At 36.3% G+C, this 22,896-nt stretch overlaps 2 protein-coding genes across 5 annotated transcripts; both read right to left on the reverse strand.

The window, feature by feature from the left end:
• Positions 1-492: 492 nt before the first annotated feature.
• On the reverse strand, positions 493-2,048 carry LOC306994869 (uncharacterized protein; the record flags this gene model as incomplete). The annotated part of the gene is made up of 3 exons (XM_079605807.1): positions 1,741-2,048; positions 1,542-1,624; positions 493-852 (listed from the first exon to the last, which is right to left on the reverse strand). The coding sequence occupies exons 2-3, from the start codon at positions 1,602-1,604 to the stop codon at positions 493-495; spliced, it is 423 nt and encodes a 140-aa protein (XP_079461933.1). The 5' UTR covers positions 1,605-1,624; positions 1,741-2,048.
• A 2,290-nt stretch (positions 2,049-4,338) lies between these two features.
• On the reverse strand, positions 4,339-22,490 carry lrp13 (low-density lipoprotein receptor related-protein 13). 4 transcript variants are annotated; one of them, XM_079607090.1, is made up of 22 exons: positions 22,337-22,490; positions 21,054-21,227; positions 19,947-20,153; positions 18,060-18,290; positions 17,759-17,965; positions 16,487-16,716; positions 15,295-15,424; positions 14,097-14,290; positions 12,883-13,066; positions 11,890-12,102; positions 11,215-11,398; positions 10,280-10,481; positions 9,087-9,251; positions 8,785-8,985; positions 7,163-7,706; positions 6,626-6,745; positions 6,438-6,545; positions 5,983-6,216; positions 5,277-5,595; positions 5,082-5,190; positions 4,867-4,912; positions 4,341-4,426 (listed from the first exon to the last, which is right to left on the reverse strand). In XM_079607090.1, exons 1-21 carry the CDS (start codon positions 22,389-22,391, stop codon positions 4,910-4,912), a joined length of 4,014 nt encoding a protein of 1,337 aa, XP_079463216.1. In that variant the 5' UTR covers positions 22,392-22,490; the 3' UTR covers positions 4,341-4,426; positions 4,867-4,909. The 4 variants fall into 4 exon arrangements, 3 of the variants coding, with proteins under 3 accessions (XP_079463215.1, XP_079463217.1, XP_079463216.1); XR_013796864.1 differs by lacking the exon at positions 4,867-4,912 and having other exon boundaries at positions 4,339-4,426; positions 5,082-5,207; XM_079607089.1 differs by lacking the exon at positions 4,867-4,912 and having other exon boundaries at positions 4,339-4,426.
• Positions 22,491-22,896: the final 406 nt, after the last annotated feature.

The raw sequence follows: 22,896 nt of genomic DNA on the forward strand, positions 1-22,896 counted from the left end.
GCAATTATCTTAATTTGCATTGAACCCATTATGAGTCATTACCAAATTGTTGTGTGTTTTAAAATCTTATTTTATTTGTGGGTAAAAATGCTCACAAATGTCATCATTCTACAACCCAATGTTTTATTAGTTAAAATCAAGTGATTTTACTATATTATTTTGCACGTTTTTATTACTTTTTGAATTGGCAAAGTTTCTGAAAAACCTCTTGTCCCTTATAAGCGTCAGGATACCTCTCTTTGTCTTTTGCTTTATATGCTACCATTTAATATTTCTGATAAAAAATACTGTTTCAACATAATAATAATGAAAAATGTAAATGAAAAACACCATTTTAACAAATGCAACACAAAGTTGTAGTGTGATTCAGAAGATAGTCTAGTTCACCTGCTACTGAAGAACAGTGAAAAAGCATAAACTAAGGTAAGCCGGCTACAAACACCATCACATTTCTTAAGAATAGACAAGTCGAGTCAAATATAAGCATGCTAGTTAAACGCTGTCTCCTCTGGCAGGTTTGGGCTCAGGACTGGTGAGCTCTACCGTGTAACATCGTAGTTCTGGGCTGGTGACGTCTGGAGACACGAGATCTGGCACAGCCGGCTGAAGAGGACCGAGGCTTGTATCCAGGCTCAATTCCACAACCTTTTGCCCCGTGTTGTCAGGGTAAGGTGTAGTCAGCGCAAGGCCCGGATGTGCAGCATGGTCACTGGTTTGGTTCTGGTTGTCCTCCAGGATGTCCGGTCTCATGGTGTTCAGCGCAATGGCTTCTATTGTGGTTCTCGGTACCGTGCTCTCCTCCGAAGAGCTCGACTCGGTTGATTCAGAGGATTCAGAACTGGATAAAGTCAGCTGGTGATAAAGACAAACCTGTCTGAGGATTGTACATAGATAATCATCAGATCAAGGCCCGGTTTCACAGACAGGGCTTAGATTAAGCCAGGATTAGGGGTCTTTGTTCAATTAGGAAATGTAAGTAGCTTTTATAAACGTGCCTTAGAAAAAAAAATATTACTGGTGTGCATCTTGAGACAAAACAATGGCACTGACATTTAAAGATACATCAATGTTAGTTTCTTTCAGTTAAAACTGCTCAAACATGCATGTTAGTCTGGGACTATATTTTAAGTCTTGTCTGTGAAACCAAGGGCAAGTGTTTTTTAAATAAAATCACAATTTATTTGTAAAGCACTATACAGAGTGCTTTAGTTACACAAAGATAAAATATCATAGACAAAGATTTTTTATAAAAACAAAACCCTAAATTGATTGGTTCAAACGTAATTAAATGGTAGTAAAAGCTTCTTTAAGACAAGCTTTAAACATGTTTACAGAGGTAAAGGATCGGCGATCTATTTCACAAATTTGTAACTAATGATAAATGTGCAAGTCAATTCCATACAAATTGTCATGGACAATGATACAGGGAAGAGAGTAAGCACACAAATACTGTAATGACCTAGTTCCACGCAGTAAACATGCTTAATGTGAGACTGCACAAGTCAGTCTGGTTGTGAAATGAAAATATGAAGTGTTCTTACCGGTTTAGAAACTGTGAAAGACACTAAGAATAATCCAAACAGTGCTGGTCCCAAACCATCCATCTTTTATTAAATGTCTCTCTCTGTTAGAGAAAGAAAATGTATAAAACAATGTGTATATGGACAATAAGATTAATCTAACATTATAAAAGGAACACATGATTAAAACAACATCCAATGTGAAAATATAAAATGTTACCTTGTTTAAGCTACTCGGGAAACGCGCAAGAATATTTGCGGTATGACAGTCTTGAACTGAAAGTCGAACAGAACTGAGCACATTTATATATGAGGTTTAGTTTTTCACACATGGACAAATTTACGTTTGGTGTCAAAACTTTGATGTGTTTATGCTTCTTTTCTCTGTAATTTCACATTTGGTTTGCAAGGTTTTAGACGGAAGTTAGACTGAAGAGATCATGTGGTTATCAAAGAAGTTGATTTGATAATTTTAGTAAACATGTTTTGTTTGGTTGAACTTAATTGAGAACACACCCAAGGGATAGTCGTTGTGAACTCTTATGGTAAAGATGAATTCATCTGAAACCCTCAAATGCTTTTATAAGAAGACCCATTAATCGTGTCTGTGGTGAAAACATGTTCAGAGCAGCCGCAGTGTGACAAACAGCAGCAGATTCCAGTCTGAGGACAAAAAACACTGCAGGAAACCAGTCAAAACTTTATTTTTAATCAACACAAAGCACAAACTGTGGAATAAAATCACAAACAAACCTGTACATATTTAATGAATATTCTGTCATAATTTTATATAGCACTGCTAAATACAACCGAGGTTGTCCAAAGTGCTTTACATGCAAATAAAAATAATAAAAGGTAAAACATACATTAACAAATACCTATATTACTATTTATAATACAACCGAGGTTGTCCAAAGTGCTTTACATGCAAATAAAAATAATAAAAGGTAAAACATACATTAACAAATACCTATATTACTATTTACTATTGTAAATTACAATATACTATTACCTGTTACAAGCGTTCAATAATAATCCATCTGAAAAAAAAGAAAAAAATTGGACCCCATTGACTTCCATTGTATCTTTTCGATTTACAGAATAAAGTCAAACAGGTTTTGAGTTGAGTAAAGAGAAAAACCCTGTGAAGGGTCATAGCACTTACATACTGTTGGTCTACTGCTAGTTTAATTGCTTCTATTGTTTCTCATTTGTAAGTCGCTTTGGATAAAAGCGTCTGCTAAATGAATAAATGTAAATGTAAATGAGTAAATTAAGAAATTTTTTGGGTGTAGACTAACCCTTCAAATTTCAGTCTCAAATCTTTTCAAAAGAATTTGGATATGCACCGACTACTCGTTTTTTTGGTCATTTGTTAAACTGTGTCACCATGCTTTGCATGCATGCAGCAACACCTTCAAAATTAAGCTGGAAAAACATGAGGGTGAGTACATTTGTATTACAGTATTTAACATTTCATCTACTTATAACCTTGGTTGGTAAATCTTCCAACACAGTTTAAAAGTATAAATGATTATGTAAGAAATGCATTGCAGTTTCACTATCGGTGTAGACTTCTAATAGATTAGAGAGTCCTTTAAAGAGAGTGAACAAGCCTTTAAAGGTCATGAAAAGTAAATATAGATCCTTTTAATTGATAGATTTGCCAAATGCTAATGTCTTTAACAGTCTTTGTTTTCTGTTAGGTTCAGTGACCCTCAGGGGGTCTGGTGCTTTTGGCCCATTGGTATTTTGCATGGGAATTTGTGTTGCTTGGCTGTCCTCGGATGCGGGGGAAGACGCCAGGGACAATGAGGAAAGCTGGCTGAAGATTGTTGGAACCAGACTGAGCAGAGGAAAGAGGTCTCAGAGCTCCACTCGGGTCGACAGATGAAAACTGGTAGTTGGTGGTTTAAATCATCCTCTTGGCTGAGGGCAAAGGTCACCAAACATCAGGGGCTGCACCATTTATGATGTTGGACGTTGCGGTGACCTGAGGAGTCACTGGTCTGGGAATGGAAGGTCTGGCGTTATCACGGATGTACATTTCAGGATCATTGTAATAGTCTGGCTGAATGAAAGGATCATAGGATAAAACGGTCTATATTCAAAACCAAGCTGGACCTTTCTGGATCATAAAAAAACAAAAAAACAATTTGACTTGATCAACAGTTTACTAACACTTCATTACATGTCTTGATTATGGGACCGGTCATTAAATTAAAACGTAAAATCAAATCAATAATTTTTTTTTTACTATTTAAATGTAAATTTAATTGTAAACAAATGTAATAAAGTATAAATGTAATTTAATCTTAAATAATTAATTTAAAAATAATTACTACATTGTGAAACTCACCTTATGTAAAGGTGAACCCACTGGGGTGGGTCATGCTCATGCTTAATATGCCGACAAATGAGATTCTTCATTCCATTTTAGAAGAGATTTTATTCTTTTAATTGAATTCCTTTTACTATAAATTGTTAACTTAAGATGACACGGACCTTCTCTAGTTTTGTATCTTCCTACACCGTTTTTAAAGGCATGAAACCAGTGTTGAATTGATGGTCATTTTGTAGGTGGGGCCACAGGTTTCCATACAGACAGTTTTCCATCTTCCTTCCCAAATTTTTGTGGTAAAGGTGATCATTTCACAATAGGTTTCTTAATTTACTTTAATCTTTCATGGTATGTCAGGTACACAATGTGGTGCTGTGGCAAAATTACTTCTGCTGTACATGTGGTAAACCAAGATATCGTCAGTAGGTTACCCATTAAATAAATACAGAATGATAGTAATGAAAACAGACAGCAAAGTTAATAAACCGCAACAAGACTTTATTTCAAAGAAACCCAAGATGCTACAGCTGACATGAAGCTAGTCCACAGACGTTACATCGTTTTCCTAAAGACAGAACAGTGTGTTTATTTGCATGAACAAGATACAACATGATTTCTCTCTTCTCACATTAAAGGAATAGTTCACCCACAATTACATTAGTCAATTAGTCACCCAAATATGGATTTCTTTCTGTGGAGCACAAAAGATGTTTTGTATAATGTTCACACAGTTTCCATATGAACGCATGTACGCAAAGACAAAACTGAGATTGAGGTCCAGAGATTCGAGTCATTCCAAAACCGTCTGAAGCATTCACATAGAATATTACACCATCTTTGCTAAAGAAAATCCATCAGCAATGACAGGGAAAAATAAATGTCAAGTGGTTTTGGAATTGAGGGTGAGTAAATGACATTTCATTTTTTGGGTAAATTAATTCTTTAATACCATTACCATTCAATTAGGAGTGTAACGCTACACAGAAGTCACGGTTCAGTACGTACCTCAATTTTGGGGTCACGGTTCGATACATTTACAGATGCAAAATCACTGAAAGTTGAGCGAGAAGGAGAAAAAAATAAATTCAGGAGACAGAGTAAATACTTCTGGATTGGCGTGTGGACGACACCTGTATAGGTCATCTGACTGTATGCACCGAACCGTGACCGTTCAGGATAACACATGTACCGTTACACCCCTACATTTGATTATTTCCTACCTCTGACGATTCGGTGTCTTTTCCATTAGGTTTTTCTGAAGACGGCTTAGGTCTTCTCTCTATATCCTTCATGCCCGTTTCCTGCACATCCACAGCCTGTGCCGCTTGCCTAAACACACAAACACACTTTAATCCTCATTACCAATATGGTTTCAACGTTCTTGAGCAAATGAAAGCAAGCAGATTACAGCGTACCTCCGGTTTGTGGCTTTTTTCCTCTGAATGATGCCGACGGTAACCCCCAGGACGACCACAGCGACACACAGTCCAACCACTCCGTACAGAACCGGCCCCTGCGAGAGCCCCCCCGAAACATCCTGGCAGAGCTCTCCACCATAACCCGCCTCACAGACGCACACGGTCGCTCCGTTCTGGGTCACACACTCACCGTTGCCGTTACACAGCGTTAAGCCACACTCCTCAGACTCCACGTTCTCTGGTATGACGTTCTCACTCAAACCTGGACGGAACGATTTAGGATTGATCCGAACGTTTTTATGTGCATCTTGGAGACCTAAGAAATTGAAACAGTAGAGCAAACGAAGGGTTATTATAGTTAACTAGAACTTAAAAAATAAATTGTTACTTTCTAAAAAAATAAAATAAAAACCTAACTAAATTTTTTTTTTTTTTTTATGAACTTTCAGCATCTCATTTTAATGTAGTTTAACTTGAACTAAAATAACTAAAAACATTAAAAACAAAATAACTAAAAACATTAAAAACATAAAATAACTATTACAAATGACAAATCTTTACTAAAATTAAGCTGAAAACAGATTTTTTTTTTTTATTTAAAGAAAAATTAAATAATTTTTTTACTAACACTTAAAAATAAGTGTTAGTAAAGTCAACTTTTTCCTCCCTAAAATACAAGCCAAAGGGTTTGGCGATTCCTCACAGTTCTCATCAGAATGATCTGGGCAGTCCGCGACGCCGTTGCAGAACTTCTCCAGAGGAAGGCAGAGGTCTTCACTCAGGCAAGGTTTGCTGGCTTCAGGGCAGCGGGGGTCAGCGCTGCAGTCTCTGCCGTTGACCAGGCGGTGATCATGTGCACAATGGCACGTCATTCCTCCGGGGAACGCAAGACAGAGGTGACTGCAGCCTCCATTACCATTAGAGCAGAGATTAGTGCCTGAAATATAAAACATGCTCCATAATTTCCATGTTTTTGTTATGTCTTTAATGGACAGGACAGAGGACAGACAGATAGAAGGGGAGAATGACAGTCTGGACTCAAACCGGTCTCCACTAGAGCGACTCTCTGCTACCACCGCATCACGGCTCTTACAATGCTCAACTGCCCACAATTATCTTAAGTGAAATCTATCAGGTTTGAAGTGATTTCCTGCTCACCTTTTTGTCTCGACTTTGCGAATGCTTTCAGACTGACGATCTCGGTGTCCACTTCAAACCACAGCTTCCCCGTATGCTCATCATCACTGAACCAACACTTAGTGGAGTCTAAACAACAATGGAGACATTATCATTACTCTGGTATGATCTGGCTTTTCCCACAGGAAGCGCACACAACTTCCCCGTACCTTTTTTAGTAATCCAAACAAGCACTTTGTTAATCAAAGCAAATGCCATCAAGCTGCCTTCCGTCTTTATTTCCTTGTATCCAGAACCATCTATGCCAACTGAACCAATTACTGCAAGACCTAGAGAAAAGTCCAGTATATTTCATTATATCAAGATTTTTTTAACACATTAACACTTATTCAGCAACAGTGGGTAAAAAGTTACAGTAAAGACTCTTACATTACTACAAATGATTTTTAGCTCAAATAAGTGCTGTTCCTTTGAACACAAGTATCATAAAAATGCATCATGGTTTCCACAAAAATATTATACAGCAATACGGTTTACAACATTGATAATAAATAATGTTTCTTGAGCAGCAAATCAGCATATTAGAATGATTCCTGAAGGATCATGTGACACTGAAGACGTTAAAAATTCAGCTTTGATCACAGGAATAAATTACATTCTAAAATATATTCAAATAGAAAGTTATTTTAAATGGAATATTTCACAATAATGTTCTTCCTGTATTCGATGAAAAAAAAGCAGCATACCAGTGTCAGCCCAGTACAGTTTATTCCCTTCATCCGTCAAGAGCAGTGAAGTTGGCCGGACTGAACTCTTCCACACCACTGTCCTGTTCTGTCCATTCATGTAGGCACACTCCACCCTGGTCACCTGACCTCCCTGGACTTTGTTTGAAAAGCAGAGGCGCCCACTGGGTGGGTCCAAAGCAATGGATTCAATGGCTCCGACGCCGTCCTGTATCAACACACCGGTGTGTGTGCCGTCCGGTGAGGTGACCTGCAGGCCAGGCAGCTTCTCGCTGCTCCAGTACACGTTCAGGGTGATCCAGTCCACGGCAAACACACGCAGTGAGTCTTTATGGAGCTGGAGAAGTTTCCCACGAGGCACCAGCGTGTTGTCCTTCATCTTGAAGAGTCTCACGATGGGCTGACCACCATCAGACACGTACAGGGTCAGGTCACGCAGCACTAAATCTAACATGGTTGGCTCGTTCATGTTGGGAAGCTCTAAACGGCGATGTTCAGGCCAGTTTTGTAGGTTCCCGCCACTGTGTCTGTTCTGTAAATAGATCTGAGAGAAAGACAAACTGCGTTAATCAGTTTAATACACTTAACACTGCATAGAAGACTTTAAACATGAAAAATAAAATGTAAAAAAATCATTACAATTGAGCACTTCATACATCTTTTAAATGTAATTTTATATTTGTTAGAAATAAAAAAAAGAGAAAATGTTTTTTAAATCTAGCTTTTTTATATTCCTTAGTTTTTTGCTTACAAAATCTGGAATTTATAAACTAAATGTAACTCAAATCCATAAACTCCATACATTTTTGCTGGAAAACAGTAGCACTATAATGCAAAATATTACTGATTGGTTTGTGGTTTATCACATGCTTACTGATGCTTTAAATATATATATATATATATTCCACCTCAGCTAGATAACATTATCTTGGTGATGGTGACAAATTCTCCTCTTCCATATTGTGACATGCATCTGAGTGCAATGGATTATCGAAAAAGAAAAATGTAGGGCAGAAACTTGGTTCCATCCATTGGTTAAGATGTTATGGTTTTCCATGCACATTGTGTTCAGAATTATTAATTTAGAAAATAGATAGGATAAATTAATTTCATGCCAACTTTAAACCATAACATTTTTTTTTTTAAACAGCAATGTCCTGAAAGGACATTAAATTCTAGAATTGCACAAATAATAATGTTTGCAAACATATGCAGGGGCACAGAGACAGTGTAGTGTATTTTTCATATATATATATATATATATATATATATATATATATATATATATATATATATATATATATATAATATATATATATATATTTTTTTTTTTTTATCATTACTTTCGCAATTCCATTTGGTGCAACTAGAAGTGTGCTTCACCTTTTAACTAGATCATATGCTGTGCATTCAAACACTCATACATCAGGGATGCTGACTAAAAATGCATAATAAAACATTGCTCCTGACCATATGCTATAACCAAAGAGACAACAGTTTCAATTGGCATTTGTTGTTTTGACCATCATATTTTGGCAAAATCACGGTAAGATGACCTACTCAATATATGAACATTTATGACTTCTAACATCTAGTTAACCATCAGGCATTAACGGCAACACCTGTGTGACTGCAGCGGGAGAAAGAAACAGCAGGAAAGAGGAGTCTTTGGGCTTGGAGCAGGTGAGTCTATCTTCATCCAGCAGCAACTGAGATGGACACTTGCAAACGGCCTTCAGCCCCGGTGCTAACACACACAGGTGAGAGCAGTGCTGGGAAGCACAGGGGTTAGAGACGCCCACTTGGAAAAGAGCATGAATGACCTGCAGAGGCACACAAGCATCAGTTACCCCATTTAAACTTCATTACATCCTACACATGTATGTTTTAAAGTATACACTTTACAGTGCTCAGAAATACTTGCCTTCAAACCGAATGGCTGTCCAGGACGTTTGAGCAGGACTTGGTGCTGTTTGCCGGTGGTTTTCTGAGCTCTCTGAATGCTTCCTCTTTTGGTATCAGACCAGTAAACCTTATCATTGAATACAGACACAGAGAACGGACTGGGAGTCTCCATCAGCTGCAAGATCTGCAGCAAAATGGAAGATGGAGAGGGGAAATTATGTTTTTAAAATAAGCTGGAATCTAATTGATCATATTTTCAACTCCTAATTTTTCTTTTTTATTGAGGACCCATATCTATCCAGTGGTGGACAGGGCATACACTTCAAGTATCTGTTTATCAGACCATTTTTATTTGGGGAAATTGTTACTTTTGTCACTACATTCCAAAGCATATTATACTTTTTACTACATTTCATAAAAACCTATCATTCCTCGTTTTGAATGAAAATCGCCACTCCCTGAGACCAATGACCCTGTTGAATTGGTTCACAAATCCCACTGAACGATTCACTCGCAAATACAACTGATCCGATTTACAGCTGTTTTTGAATAAACTATCAAGATTCAATGATCCAGTCAGAAGGAGCCAAGAAATTTAATATTGTCAGATGCAGCTGATGGGAGTGAAGAGTTACTTATGCTGAATTTTAGTAGTGATTATTGTAAGCGAAAATCATATTTAGGTTATGACTTGAAATGCATGAATGTGGACATGTCTGCATTTGTCTCACCAAATGTAGCAGTTTCAAATCATAACTAGAATATTTGCATAACATTCCTCAATGTTACAATATTAACGCATTATGTCCCATGTGACGCGTGCATATTGTATATAGTTGCCACATTTACACAAATTATTTTTCCCTCAACTTAAAAATACTACTGTATATGTTATATTTAACTTAATTGCACTTAAATTATCAGCAACTTCAACTACTTTTACTGAAGTGAAATTAAAAAGGAGTATGTATACCCGAGTAAAAGTATAGATGCCCTAATGAAATATTACTTGAGTTGTGTACTTCATCCACCACTGTATCTAACAGACTAACATATGGATTGATGGACAGGAATGTTGATCCAGAAACAAGATATGTAACTGTAAACGCATTCAAGTACTGCAAAGCATGTTAGAAGCTACTGTAGTACTTTGCCCTATTATACATTGCGAAATGCTACAGTTCTCAAACGCCTGGTGGACACATCCACTACCTTAATATCTCCTCCATCAATATTGGCTGATCCTATACACTTGAGTTTCTCATCTGTCCAGTAGATTCTGTGATGAATGGAGTCCACAGTCAGACTGACCGGCCACCGGAGAGAGTGACTGACCAGCACACGTCTGTCTGAGCCGTCCATCCCTGCTCTTTCTATCTGAGCCTCGTCCCCCGTTTCTGACCAGAACATTATTCTGAAAGGACAAATATCAGGGTCAGCTTGCATAAGACACTCAAAATCAGTGGTTCTGAAATATGAACACATAAAAAAAAAAATTATAATAATAATAATCTTGAAGGGCTGTGTATGTTAATATCTATATATAATTTATTTTACAATTGCAGAGCTGCTATTGGGCACTACAATGTTTGATAATGACCTTTTTATATAATATATTGTATATATACACATACAGGTGAAACTCTGAAAAAATGTATATCGTGCAAAAGTTAATTTCAGTAATTCACCTTAAAGGTGAAACTAATATATTATAGACTCATTACATGCAACGTGAGATATTTCAAGCCTTCGTTATAATTTTGATGATTATGGCTTTATTCTGATTTTGAATTTTAGGTTTTCAAAAGCTGTAAAGCCATAAATCAAAATTAAATTGCACCTTTTAAGTTGAATTACTGAAATGATATTTTTATATATATATTTTTTCAATATTTTGAGTTTCGTGTGTGTAAATAATTTATTTTACAATTTGCAGAGCTGCTAGTGGGAACTACAATGTTAGAGAATCACCTTTTTATATAATATATTATGTGCATGTATATATTATTTATTTATTTTCGTTTCAGAAAGAAAAAACAACGGTCCAGCAAAATGTCTTGATGTTAATATTCTGATTTAATTAAATGTGTTTGGAGGAAAAAAACATTTGCTAATCAACAATGCGACATAAAAATGATTAATCTAACCCTTTCTGTGGCAGGAGAGCGATGGAGCGAAGCTGCCCAAGATCTTCACCCAGGATCATCACACGATCTGTGGTTTTGGCGGCATCACTTTCCAGTCCCACTGCATTGATCTGGCCGTTGACACTGTCGGCCCAGTAAAGGTTCCTCGCCACCCAGTCCACTGCCAGACTGTCTGCATTTATACCTGACATAGAAAGATAGACACTTACATTCCCAATTCTGAAATGTCAAAAACATGAGTACTTTAACACATTCACGGCTATTGTGCGTTTCTGCGACACATTTACGGCTATTGTGCGTTTCTGCAACATGACCTGTCGAGTCAGGTCAGGCATTACCATAAATGTCTGAATTTAATGCCTAGGCCATTTCAGTTCAACTTATGTACTAATTAAGTTCTAAATTATGATATTTGTGCAAATAACCTTGACTAACACTATAAGTGGATTTAAAGGGACAAAATGGTACGAATGTAGATGGCTCCTTTATTTTATTGCATCTCACATTTACCAGTGTTATTTTAGTACCGGTATTATGCACTATTATAGTATTTCTATTTAGTTTGAATTTATTTGATTTCAGTTTAGTATTTCAACTTCAACATTTCAGTAAAATTTTTATTTTAGGTTTTCCATCTAATACTTATATTTCAGTTATCAAATAATAACAACTGACCTTTAATGATGGTTCCTTTGCTCTTCTGATCCAGTGACAGCCATTTTATGTTGTCAGTGTTGAGGTTGATCCAATACACTTTCTGCTGCTGCCAATCATAGTCGAGCGACAGGACAAAGCGCTTCTCTGACGAGAGGAGAACGTCCAGACTGGAGCTCCTCAGACCCAGCAGAAAGACCTCGGACTGCACCGACGCCAGCAGGTACGGCTCTCCTGAGACAGGGGCAACATTTTACTTGTGTAAAGAAATGTGAATAAACGTACTTTGGGTGCATCAAAGTTTGTCTGATTAATACATTTGGGAAAGGCCACTAACACGGACTATGCACTGACTATGCATGCAAAACATTTTTTGCATATAAATGGCACGAGAAATAACATTCGTGGTACAGATGCACACTTTCATGAGATCAGGCAGGTACAACGGGGCTTAAAGGCACAAAATGGGCTTTTCATTACTTCCATAGTATAGTTTCAAAAATTTGTTTAACACTGGAGCAACCCTTGTGGGTTATGAAAAAAAAGTTTAAAAAGTGATGTTTTACACAATATTTGTTCAAAACAATCAGCAAACTTTGAACCGTTTTGTTTATTTTTAATATGTTCAATAAATATACTGTAATTAAACAGGATGAAAAAATACAGGATGAAATACCTTTCAAAAGTAAAGATTCTGAAAGCTTTGAAGATCAAATAATAAATGTAATATGTTTTTTAACCTCTTTGAAATGCAAAATAGCTTCTTTTTTTTTAGATAACTGGATGGCACTATTCAATTACGGTAAATATGCATGCAATTAGGTAATCTAAAAATGCAGTACTGTTAAACAGTAGTTTATAATGTTAGTTGCATAATGCTTACAGTCTTACACATTAACAACAAAATACCGGTATTGTGTATGCTGCTCAGTATGCATTTCAGTATGCCATCCCAAACATAGGCTATGCTGGTTTACAACCCAAGAAAAACATTTTTGCTCATAATATATATACCTGTGATTTTGCAGCTGCGGCTGTCGGGTTCCAGAACATAACCTTGACTGCAGAAGCACACAAATGAGCCCTGAGTGTTGTTACAATAGTGGGAACAGAAGTCTGGATGGTCCACACACTCATCCACATCAACACACACTAGACCATCATCTACAGGCTTGTAGCCGATCCTGCACCAGCAGCGCTATAGGAAGAAAATAAAAACAGTGGAAGCAAAAAGCAGTTATCAATAAGAGGCCAAGCACCAAGAGCTTGCACCCTGATATTTACATGTTTGAGGACAGTGCCACCAACTGGTCAACCGATAAAATGCTGTTAATTTAAGCCTTTTAGATTCATTGGGTCATGCAGAGTACAATGAGATCTGTTTTTGTAAGATCAGCCATATTATCTTTTCGCTTTTTATATTTCATTGAAACTTTCCTACCTAAATTTAGGTTATGATCTTTGTAACACCTAACAAAAGTTATTTTTCAATATGCATTTTTTATATATATATATATATATATATATATATATATATATATATATATATATATATATATATATATATATATATATATATATAATATATATATATATATATATATAAACATATCCCTATTTGTGTAATGTATTAACAAATCTGACTCAATGGTTGTAAAACATTTTTTTATCTACTTTAGAACCTAAAGGTTTCTAAACCTGTCAACACTTTAAAAAAAAAAAAAAAAAAAAATTATATTATTTTTATTTTATTCAGCAAGGATGCATTAAGTAGATCAAAAGTGACAGTAAATCCATTAATGTTCAAAATAATGATTCTTTTTAACTTTTTTCAAAGAATCCTGAAAAAAAAAAAAAAAAAAAAATCATGGTTTACACAACAACATTGAGAAAATTCAGCTTTGCCATAACAGGAATAAATAACATTTAAAAATATTAAAAATAACAGTTTTTGATTTTTAATATATCAATTGTATCAATATTTCATAATATTACTGTTTTATACTGCATTTTCTTTATCAAATAAATGCAGCCTTGGTGAGCATAAGAGACTTCAAAAACCTTCCCGACCCCAAAATTTTGAACTGTAGTGCATGCCTGTAGTGCATGCATATCTGAACTGAACTGAACTGTAGTGGATGCATATCAGTCAAACTTTATGAGGCTGGTAGATTTTAATATTAAAATGTGTGATTTTATAAGATTAGAACAGAAATAGGAAGTCATACCGTCCCTGTAGGTGTGCTGTGACAGTCCTGAGCACACTTTGACTGTTCAGACTCAGAGCATTTATCTTTCTGGCAGCTCCCGCCCTCATCAGAACCGTCCAGACAGTTGGTAACTCCGTTACAGAGCTGAGACGGGTCCACACACTCCGAACTACCACACTGGAACAGGTGAGGAGGACAGGACACACTCGGACCTGTTCAAACAGACAAGAGGCTCAATGCAGATCAAGTCAAGTACAAACTTGGTGAAACCATTACAGTTTTTTATCAGTAGATAGAATCCCATTGAAATGGTTTTAATTTTATGTAAAATTTTGTAAGTTGTCCCGTGCTGTGACTGTCCCAAAACCGTGAAATACAGGAAAGTATCAAAATGAAAACAATGTGGACCGAAATGCTATTTACATATACATTATTCAATCAGGTGTTTTAAAAGCGATTTAATTATATTACGCTATCATTCCAAAGTTTGGGTTGTCAAATGTTTTCATAGAAATCTTTTGTAACGTTTTTTTTAATATTTCAAATGGTTGTTCTTTTGAAATCGATTAAAAAAAAAAAAGTACTGCCGTTTCTGCAAAAATATGAATAAGCATAACAATCAACATTGATAATCAGCAGCAAAAGCAAATCAGCCAATTAGAATAATTTCTGAAGGATCATGTGACTGAAGACTGGCGTAATGATGCTAAAAACAGGAGATAATTACATGTTTAAATATATTAAAATGGAACAATATTGTGAAATATAATATAACTATTTTTACTGCATTTTTGATAAAATAAAATGCAGCCAGATACTTTTCAAAAACATTATAAAAATCGTACCAATCACAAACTTTTGAACGGTAGAGTATATTTCCTTAATTTTAGTCTATACAATCATCTCATAACTTATTCCTGAGAAGTGACACACAAAATCCATCTCTAAATGACCCTTGCAATCCATTTTACTTCTGTAATATGGCATATGATATTTGATATATGAGTCCATTGGGGATTGTTAAAAGTATCTCTATAACAGGAGGTTGGAGAACTGTGGTTCACAATAAGAACAGGAACGTGTATTGAATTAAATAGGGTCAATTGTGATTTCATGTCAACTAATTTCTAATGTTTAGAGTATTTGGGAATTCTCTTGCATTGGGGTCAACGCTGGGTCCAGCCTGTTCCAGTCAGATAAAACTGTAGAAACTCACATCCAGATTCATCGCTTCCATCCCTACAGTCTTCAGAGCGGTCACAGCGCCAGGCTTGAGGGATACACTGCGTGTTCGAGGAGCACGGCCACTGGAACTCACCGCACTGCACTGGAGACTCCTTACAGTTCTGTCCCACATAGGAAAGTCAGTCAAATGGGTTTAGAACAACTAAATAAATCATGTTCCTTTAATGTGTTTTTTGGTAATTTAAAGGAAAACCGTGACTTTAGCTTATTCACCGTATGCCCCAGAGTTCATAAGTCCATACATACCCTTTTCATCTCCATGCGTGCCGTAACTGACGCTCCCACCGCTAGCCTAGCACAAAGATTGGAGGTAAACGGCTCCAGCTAGCATACTACTCCCAATAAGTGACAAAATAATGCCAACATTTTCCTACTTACTGTATACACCCGAATAGAAGGTTTTTGTCCTAAAAATAGGCTGAAAAATGGGGAGTCGTCTTATATTCGCGATAGACAAAATCACGGGGGAATGGGAGAAAGAACAACGGAATTAATAAAAATCCTGATAATTGAGCCGTCGTCTGATGAAATCAAATACACATAAGATAAAAACAATCTGTGCTGTGATTTCGGCTATACTTGCATGTCGAATTAGAGAAGCAACATAATATCTGTTTAACTGAATTAAAACGCTGCTCCTCTCTGCCGCGCGAGAGCGGTGCGCGCGTGCTGGAAGAGAGAGAATGAATTAGAGCAATTTTCAAATAAAATTATTTTCTGTTGAAAACCAGATTTTACTTCACCAGGCAACTTCTCTGCTATTTCTGGTGAGTGATTTGATCGCAGAGTCTGAGAAGCCCCGTAGTGAATAGCAGAGAGTGTTGCGCTAATCACTCTGCCCAAGTAGCAGTGCTTCGCCTTCTGAGAATATAGTTCCCAGTATGTATACGGTAAGACGATGGCTGTGTCTCATGTGACTATACAAATCACAACATGTAAATAGAAAAATGATTGGCGTTATTGTCACTTATTGGGAGCAGTATGCTAGCTGGAGCCATTTACCTCCAGTCTTTGTGCTAAGCTAGGCTAGCGGTGGGTGCGTCAGGCAGAGTTACGGCACGCATGGAGATGAAAAGGGTATGTATGGACTTATCTAACTCTGGGGGATAGGATGATTAATAAGCTAAAGTCCCAAAAAGTCGGCGTGTTCCTTTAATACACACCAACTCATCTGTGCCATCCTTGCAGTCCACCTCTCCATCACACATCCACTCATCCAGCAGACACTCCTGGCTCTTCGGACAGCGGCGTTTCGTGCTGCACGGCGGAGGTTTAGAGCAGTTCTCCTCGTCAGAATGATCTCTGCAGTCCGGGTGTCCATCGCAGCGCATACTGACCGACAAGCACTGACCGCTGCTGCACTGCCACTCCGCACTGCTGCAACTCTCCTCACCTAAAGGACAGGGGGATGTAAAACGAGCTTTTAATCTTGGTTAATCTTGTAAAAAAAAGTCAATACTTTTTTTCAGACTGTCTGTCATGGTGTTTTATTGTCACAATCTAGTCCACAAAGGATGACGATGAGAATCTTCAAACAGTAGAGTAACCTTTACGAGTAGTCAAGCGAAGTAACCGTGTATACTTGAACACAAACACCAGACAAAGAGTGGAGAGAACTGAATACACAGACATAAGGACTCAACACAGAACAGGTGTGCTATTATTAGAAACACAATGAGGAACCATGACAACTAATAAATGGCGCAAACATGGGAACAAAGACAAGCAAACTAAACGTCCATAATGAAATAATGAAAATATTTTCATTGTAAAGAAAATTAATGGGATTTTTACTTCTGTAACCATGCTTTATTGTAAAGCTGATCTCAGACTGGCAGAAACCATGCATAATGGAGTAGTGTTATTTTAGTATCTTATTAATTTACTATTATAGTAGTAGTCATTAATATTTTGAATTTGTTAAAATTTTTATATTTTGTTTTAGTTCACTTTAGTAAATTTATGTGCTTGTCAATTTTATTAGATTTTTTAAAATTTCACTTTTATTTTTATTATATTTTCAGTTTGAACATTTTATTTCAGTTAGTTGCAATTTCCAGTTCAGAAATGTTCATCTAAAATGTATATTTTATTTAGCTTTATTTTATTAATATTTTGAATTAACCAAGTATTGTATTAATATTTTGAATTGACCAAGTTTTATATTTTCAGTTTTAACTTTTCAAGTTTTAGTAATTTGCTTTTGTCATCATTTTATTTTAAATTTTTATTATTATACATTCAGTTTTAGATTAAACATTTTATTTCAATTAGTTGGTAGGCTAAGGCAACATTTCTAATTTAGCTTTATTTCAATGAGCGAAAATTGTTTTAGTTAACACTTCAATGGACACAGAAAAAATAATCTTATGTTTCTATTCACAGCTAACCAAAGTTGCTTCCCTCAAGAAGAAAGAGTGAATTTAAACTCGTACCACAGCTGGCCTCATCGCTGCCGTCCGCACAGTCCGCGTCTCCGTCACACACGAAGGATTCTGGGATGCATCGGGTTTTGTCACAACGATGAGCGCAGCCCTCCTTAAAGCAGTCGACTTCATCCGAGCGATCCTGACACTGAGCCACACCGTCACACAACTGCCGTTGCTCAATGCACTTCTTACCATGTGCACATTGAAACTGACCTGAGGACAGAGACGAAGTATTAACAAGTTAACGGTGAAGCAGTAATTGAGGACCAACATGTAAAAGTGCATAAATGCTATGTGGTTTCCTCACCAGATTCACACTGCACGGGGCACTCGTCTTCATCAGACCCGTCCTTGCAGTCAAACTCGCCGTCACACACATGATTAAACAGCACACAGTCCGTCCCGTCTCTACATGGCTTCGAGCCGATAGCACAACGCAGAGGTCCTTTAGTTGCAGGAGCGTTTTCTGAGACTTCATCCTCCGCCGTCTTTTCTTCCTTCTCGATGTTGTCTTCATCATATTCATTAGGGTTTACATCTAAGACAAGAGGAAACAATTCTAACTTTCTTGCATTTGGGAAACATCTGAATGTCAAGTTATAAAATCCGAAATCGCAAGTTATAAAATCCGAAATCGCAAGTTATAAAATCCAAATCGCAAGTTATAAAATCCAAATCGCAAGTTATAAAATCCGAAATCGCAAGTTATAAAATCCAAATTGTGAGATATTTGCAACTTCGAATAAAAAGTCAGAATTGTTAAATAAATTAAAAATAAAATAAATCGCTATCACCTTCCTTTTTTTAAACGCACAGCATTATTCAATGCGTTGACGTTATTTCCACTGAAACAGGAAGACAGGGCGGGACATATCGAACAGCTCCTCCCCTTTTTATAATAGCCAATGGCGTTGTTTATAGCACAGTTCGGCCAGAGCGGTTGAGCTCGGCAAAGCCGCAGTTTCCTCCTAATCGCCATATTGCTTTAAAATACAGCATACTGTGCAGATTCAAATGGGTCCGATATGTTTTGTGGTCTAATCCGACTTCCGCTCTGTGGTATCGGGTCTCTGGACCAGAGCTCACTGTGTGCTCTGAAGACCTGAGTTGACAGCATTTATACCAAGTGTTGTGAGCCCACTGAACCTTATCTAAATCAGGTTGGATTCCTATCAGGTAAAATTATAAACAAAAACTTAACATGCGCTCTAGTATGAGAGTCAACACAACAAGTGTACTTCAAAGCATGAAAAAGATTTAAACAATAAGTACAACTTTTAATGGCATTACAAAGTGCACTTTTTGCTAAGTCATGAAAGTGTAGTACACTTAAGTGTTTTTTTCATTTATATATTATCTGCAAGTAGTTTTTTTTTATTTCATAAATATACTTGTATTGAGTCTGCACTTGTGTAGGCTACTTCAATTAAGCACAGTTCTTTCCCCACAAGTGTTAAGTTAAAGGGGTGGTAAAATTTATAGAGCGATTTATAGATTACCATGACAGAATATGTTAATTGAAGATGGTTAACTCCACACCAGCAACAAATTCATCAACTAACCATTCAGAGGCGTCCTAACTATTGTGAGATGCACACAGAGACTTTCTATTGCATGTGAAAAGACGGATGCTAAAGTTTGAGCTGACTCACAAATGTACTCTTATACAACAACTTTTCCTCTTCTCAACATGGACTGCGTGTTCCCGGGGGCGGGTTTATGTACATTTTAGGGTTGGTGATGTCACTAACCCGGGAGGAATGTTGTGTAGTTCCTACCAGCCGTTTGTTGTAGTCCTTTTGTTTAAAAACAAAATATCTTCCTTTGCTTTGAACTTTGAGCGTTGTAACTTTGCAGATGTTGTTTATGCTCAAAAATCAACATTTCACACTAACTAAAGTTAGAGAAGTGAAATCATAAATCAACCACCCCTTTAAAATATCCAGTTATATCCGTTGAGATTAATTGCCACTCTCCGAATTAAGTACGCAATGTAATGACATCATGTGACAAAAATATGCTACTTTTGAAAATGTTTGTTGCATACGGTTTCACTACCATTTTATAATAATAGTAGGCCATAATCATGCTAGGTTCCATTCGGAGCCCATCAATGGTCCAACCAGAGGATTTTACACTTCCTCAGCATAGCTAGAATCCAGTAATACTGTACACAAGTCTACAAAACTCCTACCACAGCTGGCCTCATCGCTGCCGTCCGCACAGTCCGCGTCTCCGTCACACACGAAGGATTCTGGGATGCATCGGGCTTTGTCACAACGATGAGCGCAGCCCTCCTTAAAGCAGTCAACTTCATCCGAGCGATCCTGACACTGAGCCACACCGTCACACAACTGCCGTTGCTCAATGCACTTCTTACCATGTGCACATTGAAACTGACCTGAGGACAGATGGAAGTATTACAGCATTCTTAGAAGCCTGCAATAAATAGCGTACTGAATTAATCAGGTGGCCAGGGTTGGATGTAATGCCTTACCAAGCAATTCATTGCTGTAATTTAATAAATTCTCCTTTGAAAGAGTAAAAGTAAGGGATCTCTTAATTTTCTGTAATTTAATTAGTTACATCTGATGTAATTGCATTAAATATTTAGACTATAGAACAATTTTACCGAGGCCAGAAATGATCAAGTCTGCATATCAGTGTTTTATAATTATTATTGAGATACTATTATTATAGTTAAGTGCTCTTTTTGAAATTTTACAGAAAAGTTGATATTTTGTTGTGCAATTATTTTGGTATATCAAGTTAAACTAATTGAAAATGAAAAATGTTTCCTTGGCAACTATATTTTTTTATATTATATTTAAAGTGATTTGAAATATAATAATTTTTTTATGGTTTTAGTTAAATAAATCCTGATCCATATTGAATTCCTTTTTTTAAAATACTCATATCGCTGATTAGAGATGCACCAGTACTAAATTTCTCTGCTAATACCGATATATATATATATATATAAAATAAAATAAAAACACCCAACTAATGCTTTAAACACTGTCATGTGGTACATTACTATAATATTTTATTGTTTTCCCATCCGCTTTTGATTGACAGGATATTATTGGCCCTGATCGGCTGTTTTTAAATAATCGGCCAATGGCCGATAGAGACAATAATTGCTTTTATCAGCCGATACCAATTATTGGCTGATACATTGGTGCATGCATCCCTAATATTGATGTGTTTTTTGATACATTTTATTAACCCTGTATTCTAGAAATCAATTAGGGAGTCAGGTATTAATAAAAATGTTTGTAACAAATGTATAAAAACGTACCTATGCTGCAGACAGACGCACATTCATCTTCATCAGAGCCGTCAGCACAGTCAGTCTCACCGTCACACACATGGCTGTAGAGAACACACTCTGATCCGTCCTTACAGGGTTTGAAGCCCAATCTGCAGCGCATGGGAACAAGTTCAGAAGCCTCTGCAGCCAAAACACATTCAGCTAGAGCAGAGACAGCACAACATTAGACCCGCTTTACTGGAATGAACTCATTTTACATTCTTATTTAAATCAACACAAAGCATACTACCAAGATGTACAAGCTCAATTTATAGGCCTCCATCATGGTAATGAGTTGTGAAGAAATGTGAAATGTGCTTAACATTCTGGTGCTCTTCGAATGGCGGTCAAAAATGAAATGCAGTAGTTATTATATCCATTGATTCACTTTGAGCATAGACCTTTCCAACTTAAACGGTCATAAATATTGGATGCTTTGGAGCACAGACTTCAGTTTGGTCTCTTTTTAAAGGCGACACATGGCACAGATTATTGCTGAAGTGAAAAAAGAAAAACAAAAGCAAACTAAAAAGTATAGAATTTTACGTTTGCTATGATGAAGTCAAAAATACTATTTTCAAATTTGATATGAAATAAATATTTTCCAAAAATATTGTATTCTTAAACTGCTAGGAAAATTAAAGCCATAAATCTAAACAAGTTGTATTCCATATTTGAGCCTGATCTTAAAAAAACAAAAAAAAAACAGCTTTACTTAAGTTTTCTGTTTACATAGCAAGTGCCAAAACCTTCACCAAGTTCCGATGACGAAAAAGAAATTGGTCAAAAATAACCGAAGCTCATTAAAGTAATGCCACAATGCAACAGCAAACAAATAAATAACCGAAGCTCATGAAAGTAGCCTAATGCACAATGCAACAGCAAAAAAAAAAAAGCAAAAAAAAAGTGACCTGGATGTATTCTTGAAAGGCTTTCTGAGATTCACACTGGCAGCTTCAACTTTCAGCTTTTTTAAGGCAAAGACTAAGAATGTAAGTTCCAAACATAAGTTCCTATATCATTCTGAAATAAGTTAACCTAACTAAAGCACGTAGGCCTACCTATGAAACTGAAACAACTTAAAGTTAGAAGTGTTTGAAAATAAAGTGCTTTATTCTGACAGGATAAATAGTCTGGTATTCATTTGTAGCCTAATTTAGAATGCAGTGACTTCATCGACACCTGCACCAGTTTCTCAATAGCTGGACGAGATAAATTAGCGGAGAAAAAAAAAAATTAGGCTAAAGTTAAACGTGAGACTTTCACCTGACCTCTCAGAAGCAGAAAGATCCCAGAAGCGATATTCAGGAGCACAAGTAAACACATGACTGCAGGGAACAGCGAGTCAAACCGGCTCAGCTCGCGACCTGGTGCTTTATCGCGCGCACAGCTGAGATCGATGCGGCTTTAATTGATCAGATGATTGACACGGGTGATGATGTCGGATTTAATAGGCTACTGAAAATACATTTAATGAACTGTGCAAATGAATTTATTTCTATAATATTTTTTTTTATTAGAGTTTAGAATACTAAAACGTCATAACTAATATTAACAATTTATTATTATTATTATTAGCAATTATTATTTAAATATTTATACAATAATAACTAATACAATTAATATGGTGACTAAAATTTCATTATTTTTTAAATTCCACAATTTAATTTATGCTATTATTAAAGTTAATACTTACAGGCTACTTCATAAATTCATTCATTGGTATAATTTTCATTAGTATTCGTCCATTCATTTGTGTTATTCAAAATAACTAAATTATTTTAATGATTTATAATATATAATTTAATTTAGTTCATAATTAATGTTAAAG

Source organism: Phoxinus phoxinus (genome assembly GCF_949152265.1).
Source record: "Phoxinus phoxinus genome assembly, chromosome: 3".
Classification (NCBI taxonomy): Eukaryota; Metazoa; Chordata; class Actinopteri; order Cypriniformes; family Leuciscidae; genus Phoxinus; species Phoxinus phoxinus.

Coding starts and splice junctions, on each gene's coding strand:
- lrp13 (XM_079607089.1), bottom strand. CDS start 22,391: ATGTGTTTACTTGTGCTCCTGAATATCGCTTCTGGGATCTTTCTGCTT. Junction 11,399..11,889: donor CAAAGGAACCATCATTAAAG/GTCAGTTGTTAT, acceptor TTTCTATGTCAG/GTATAAATGCAGACAGTCTG. Junction 4,427..5,081: donor AAGACACCGAATCGTCAGAG/GTAGGAAATAAT, acceptor TTCTGTCTTTAG/GAAAACGATGTAACGTCTGT.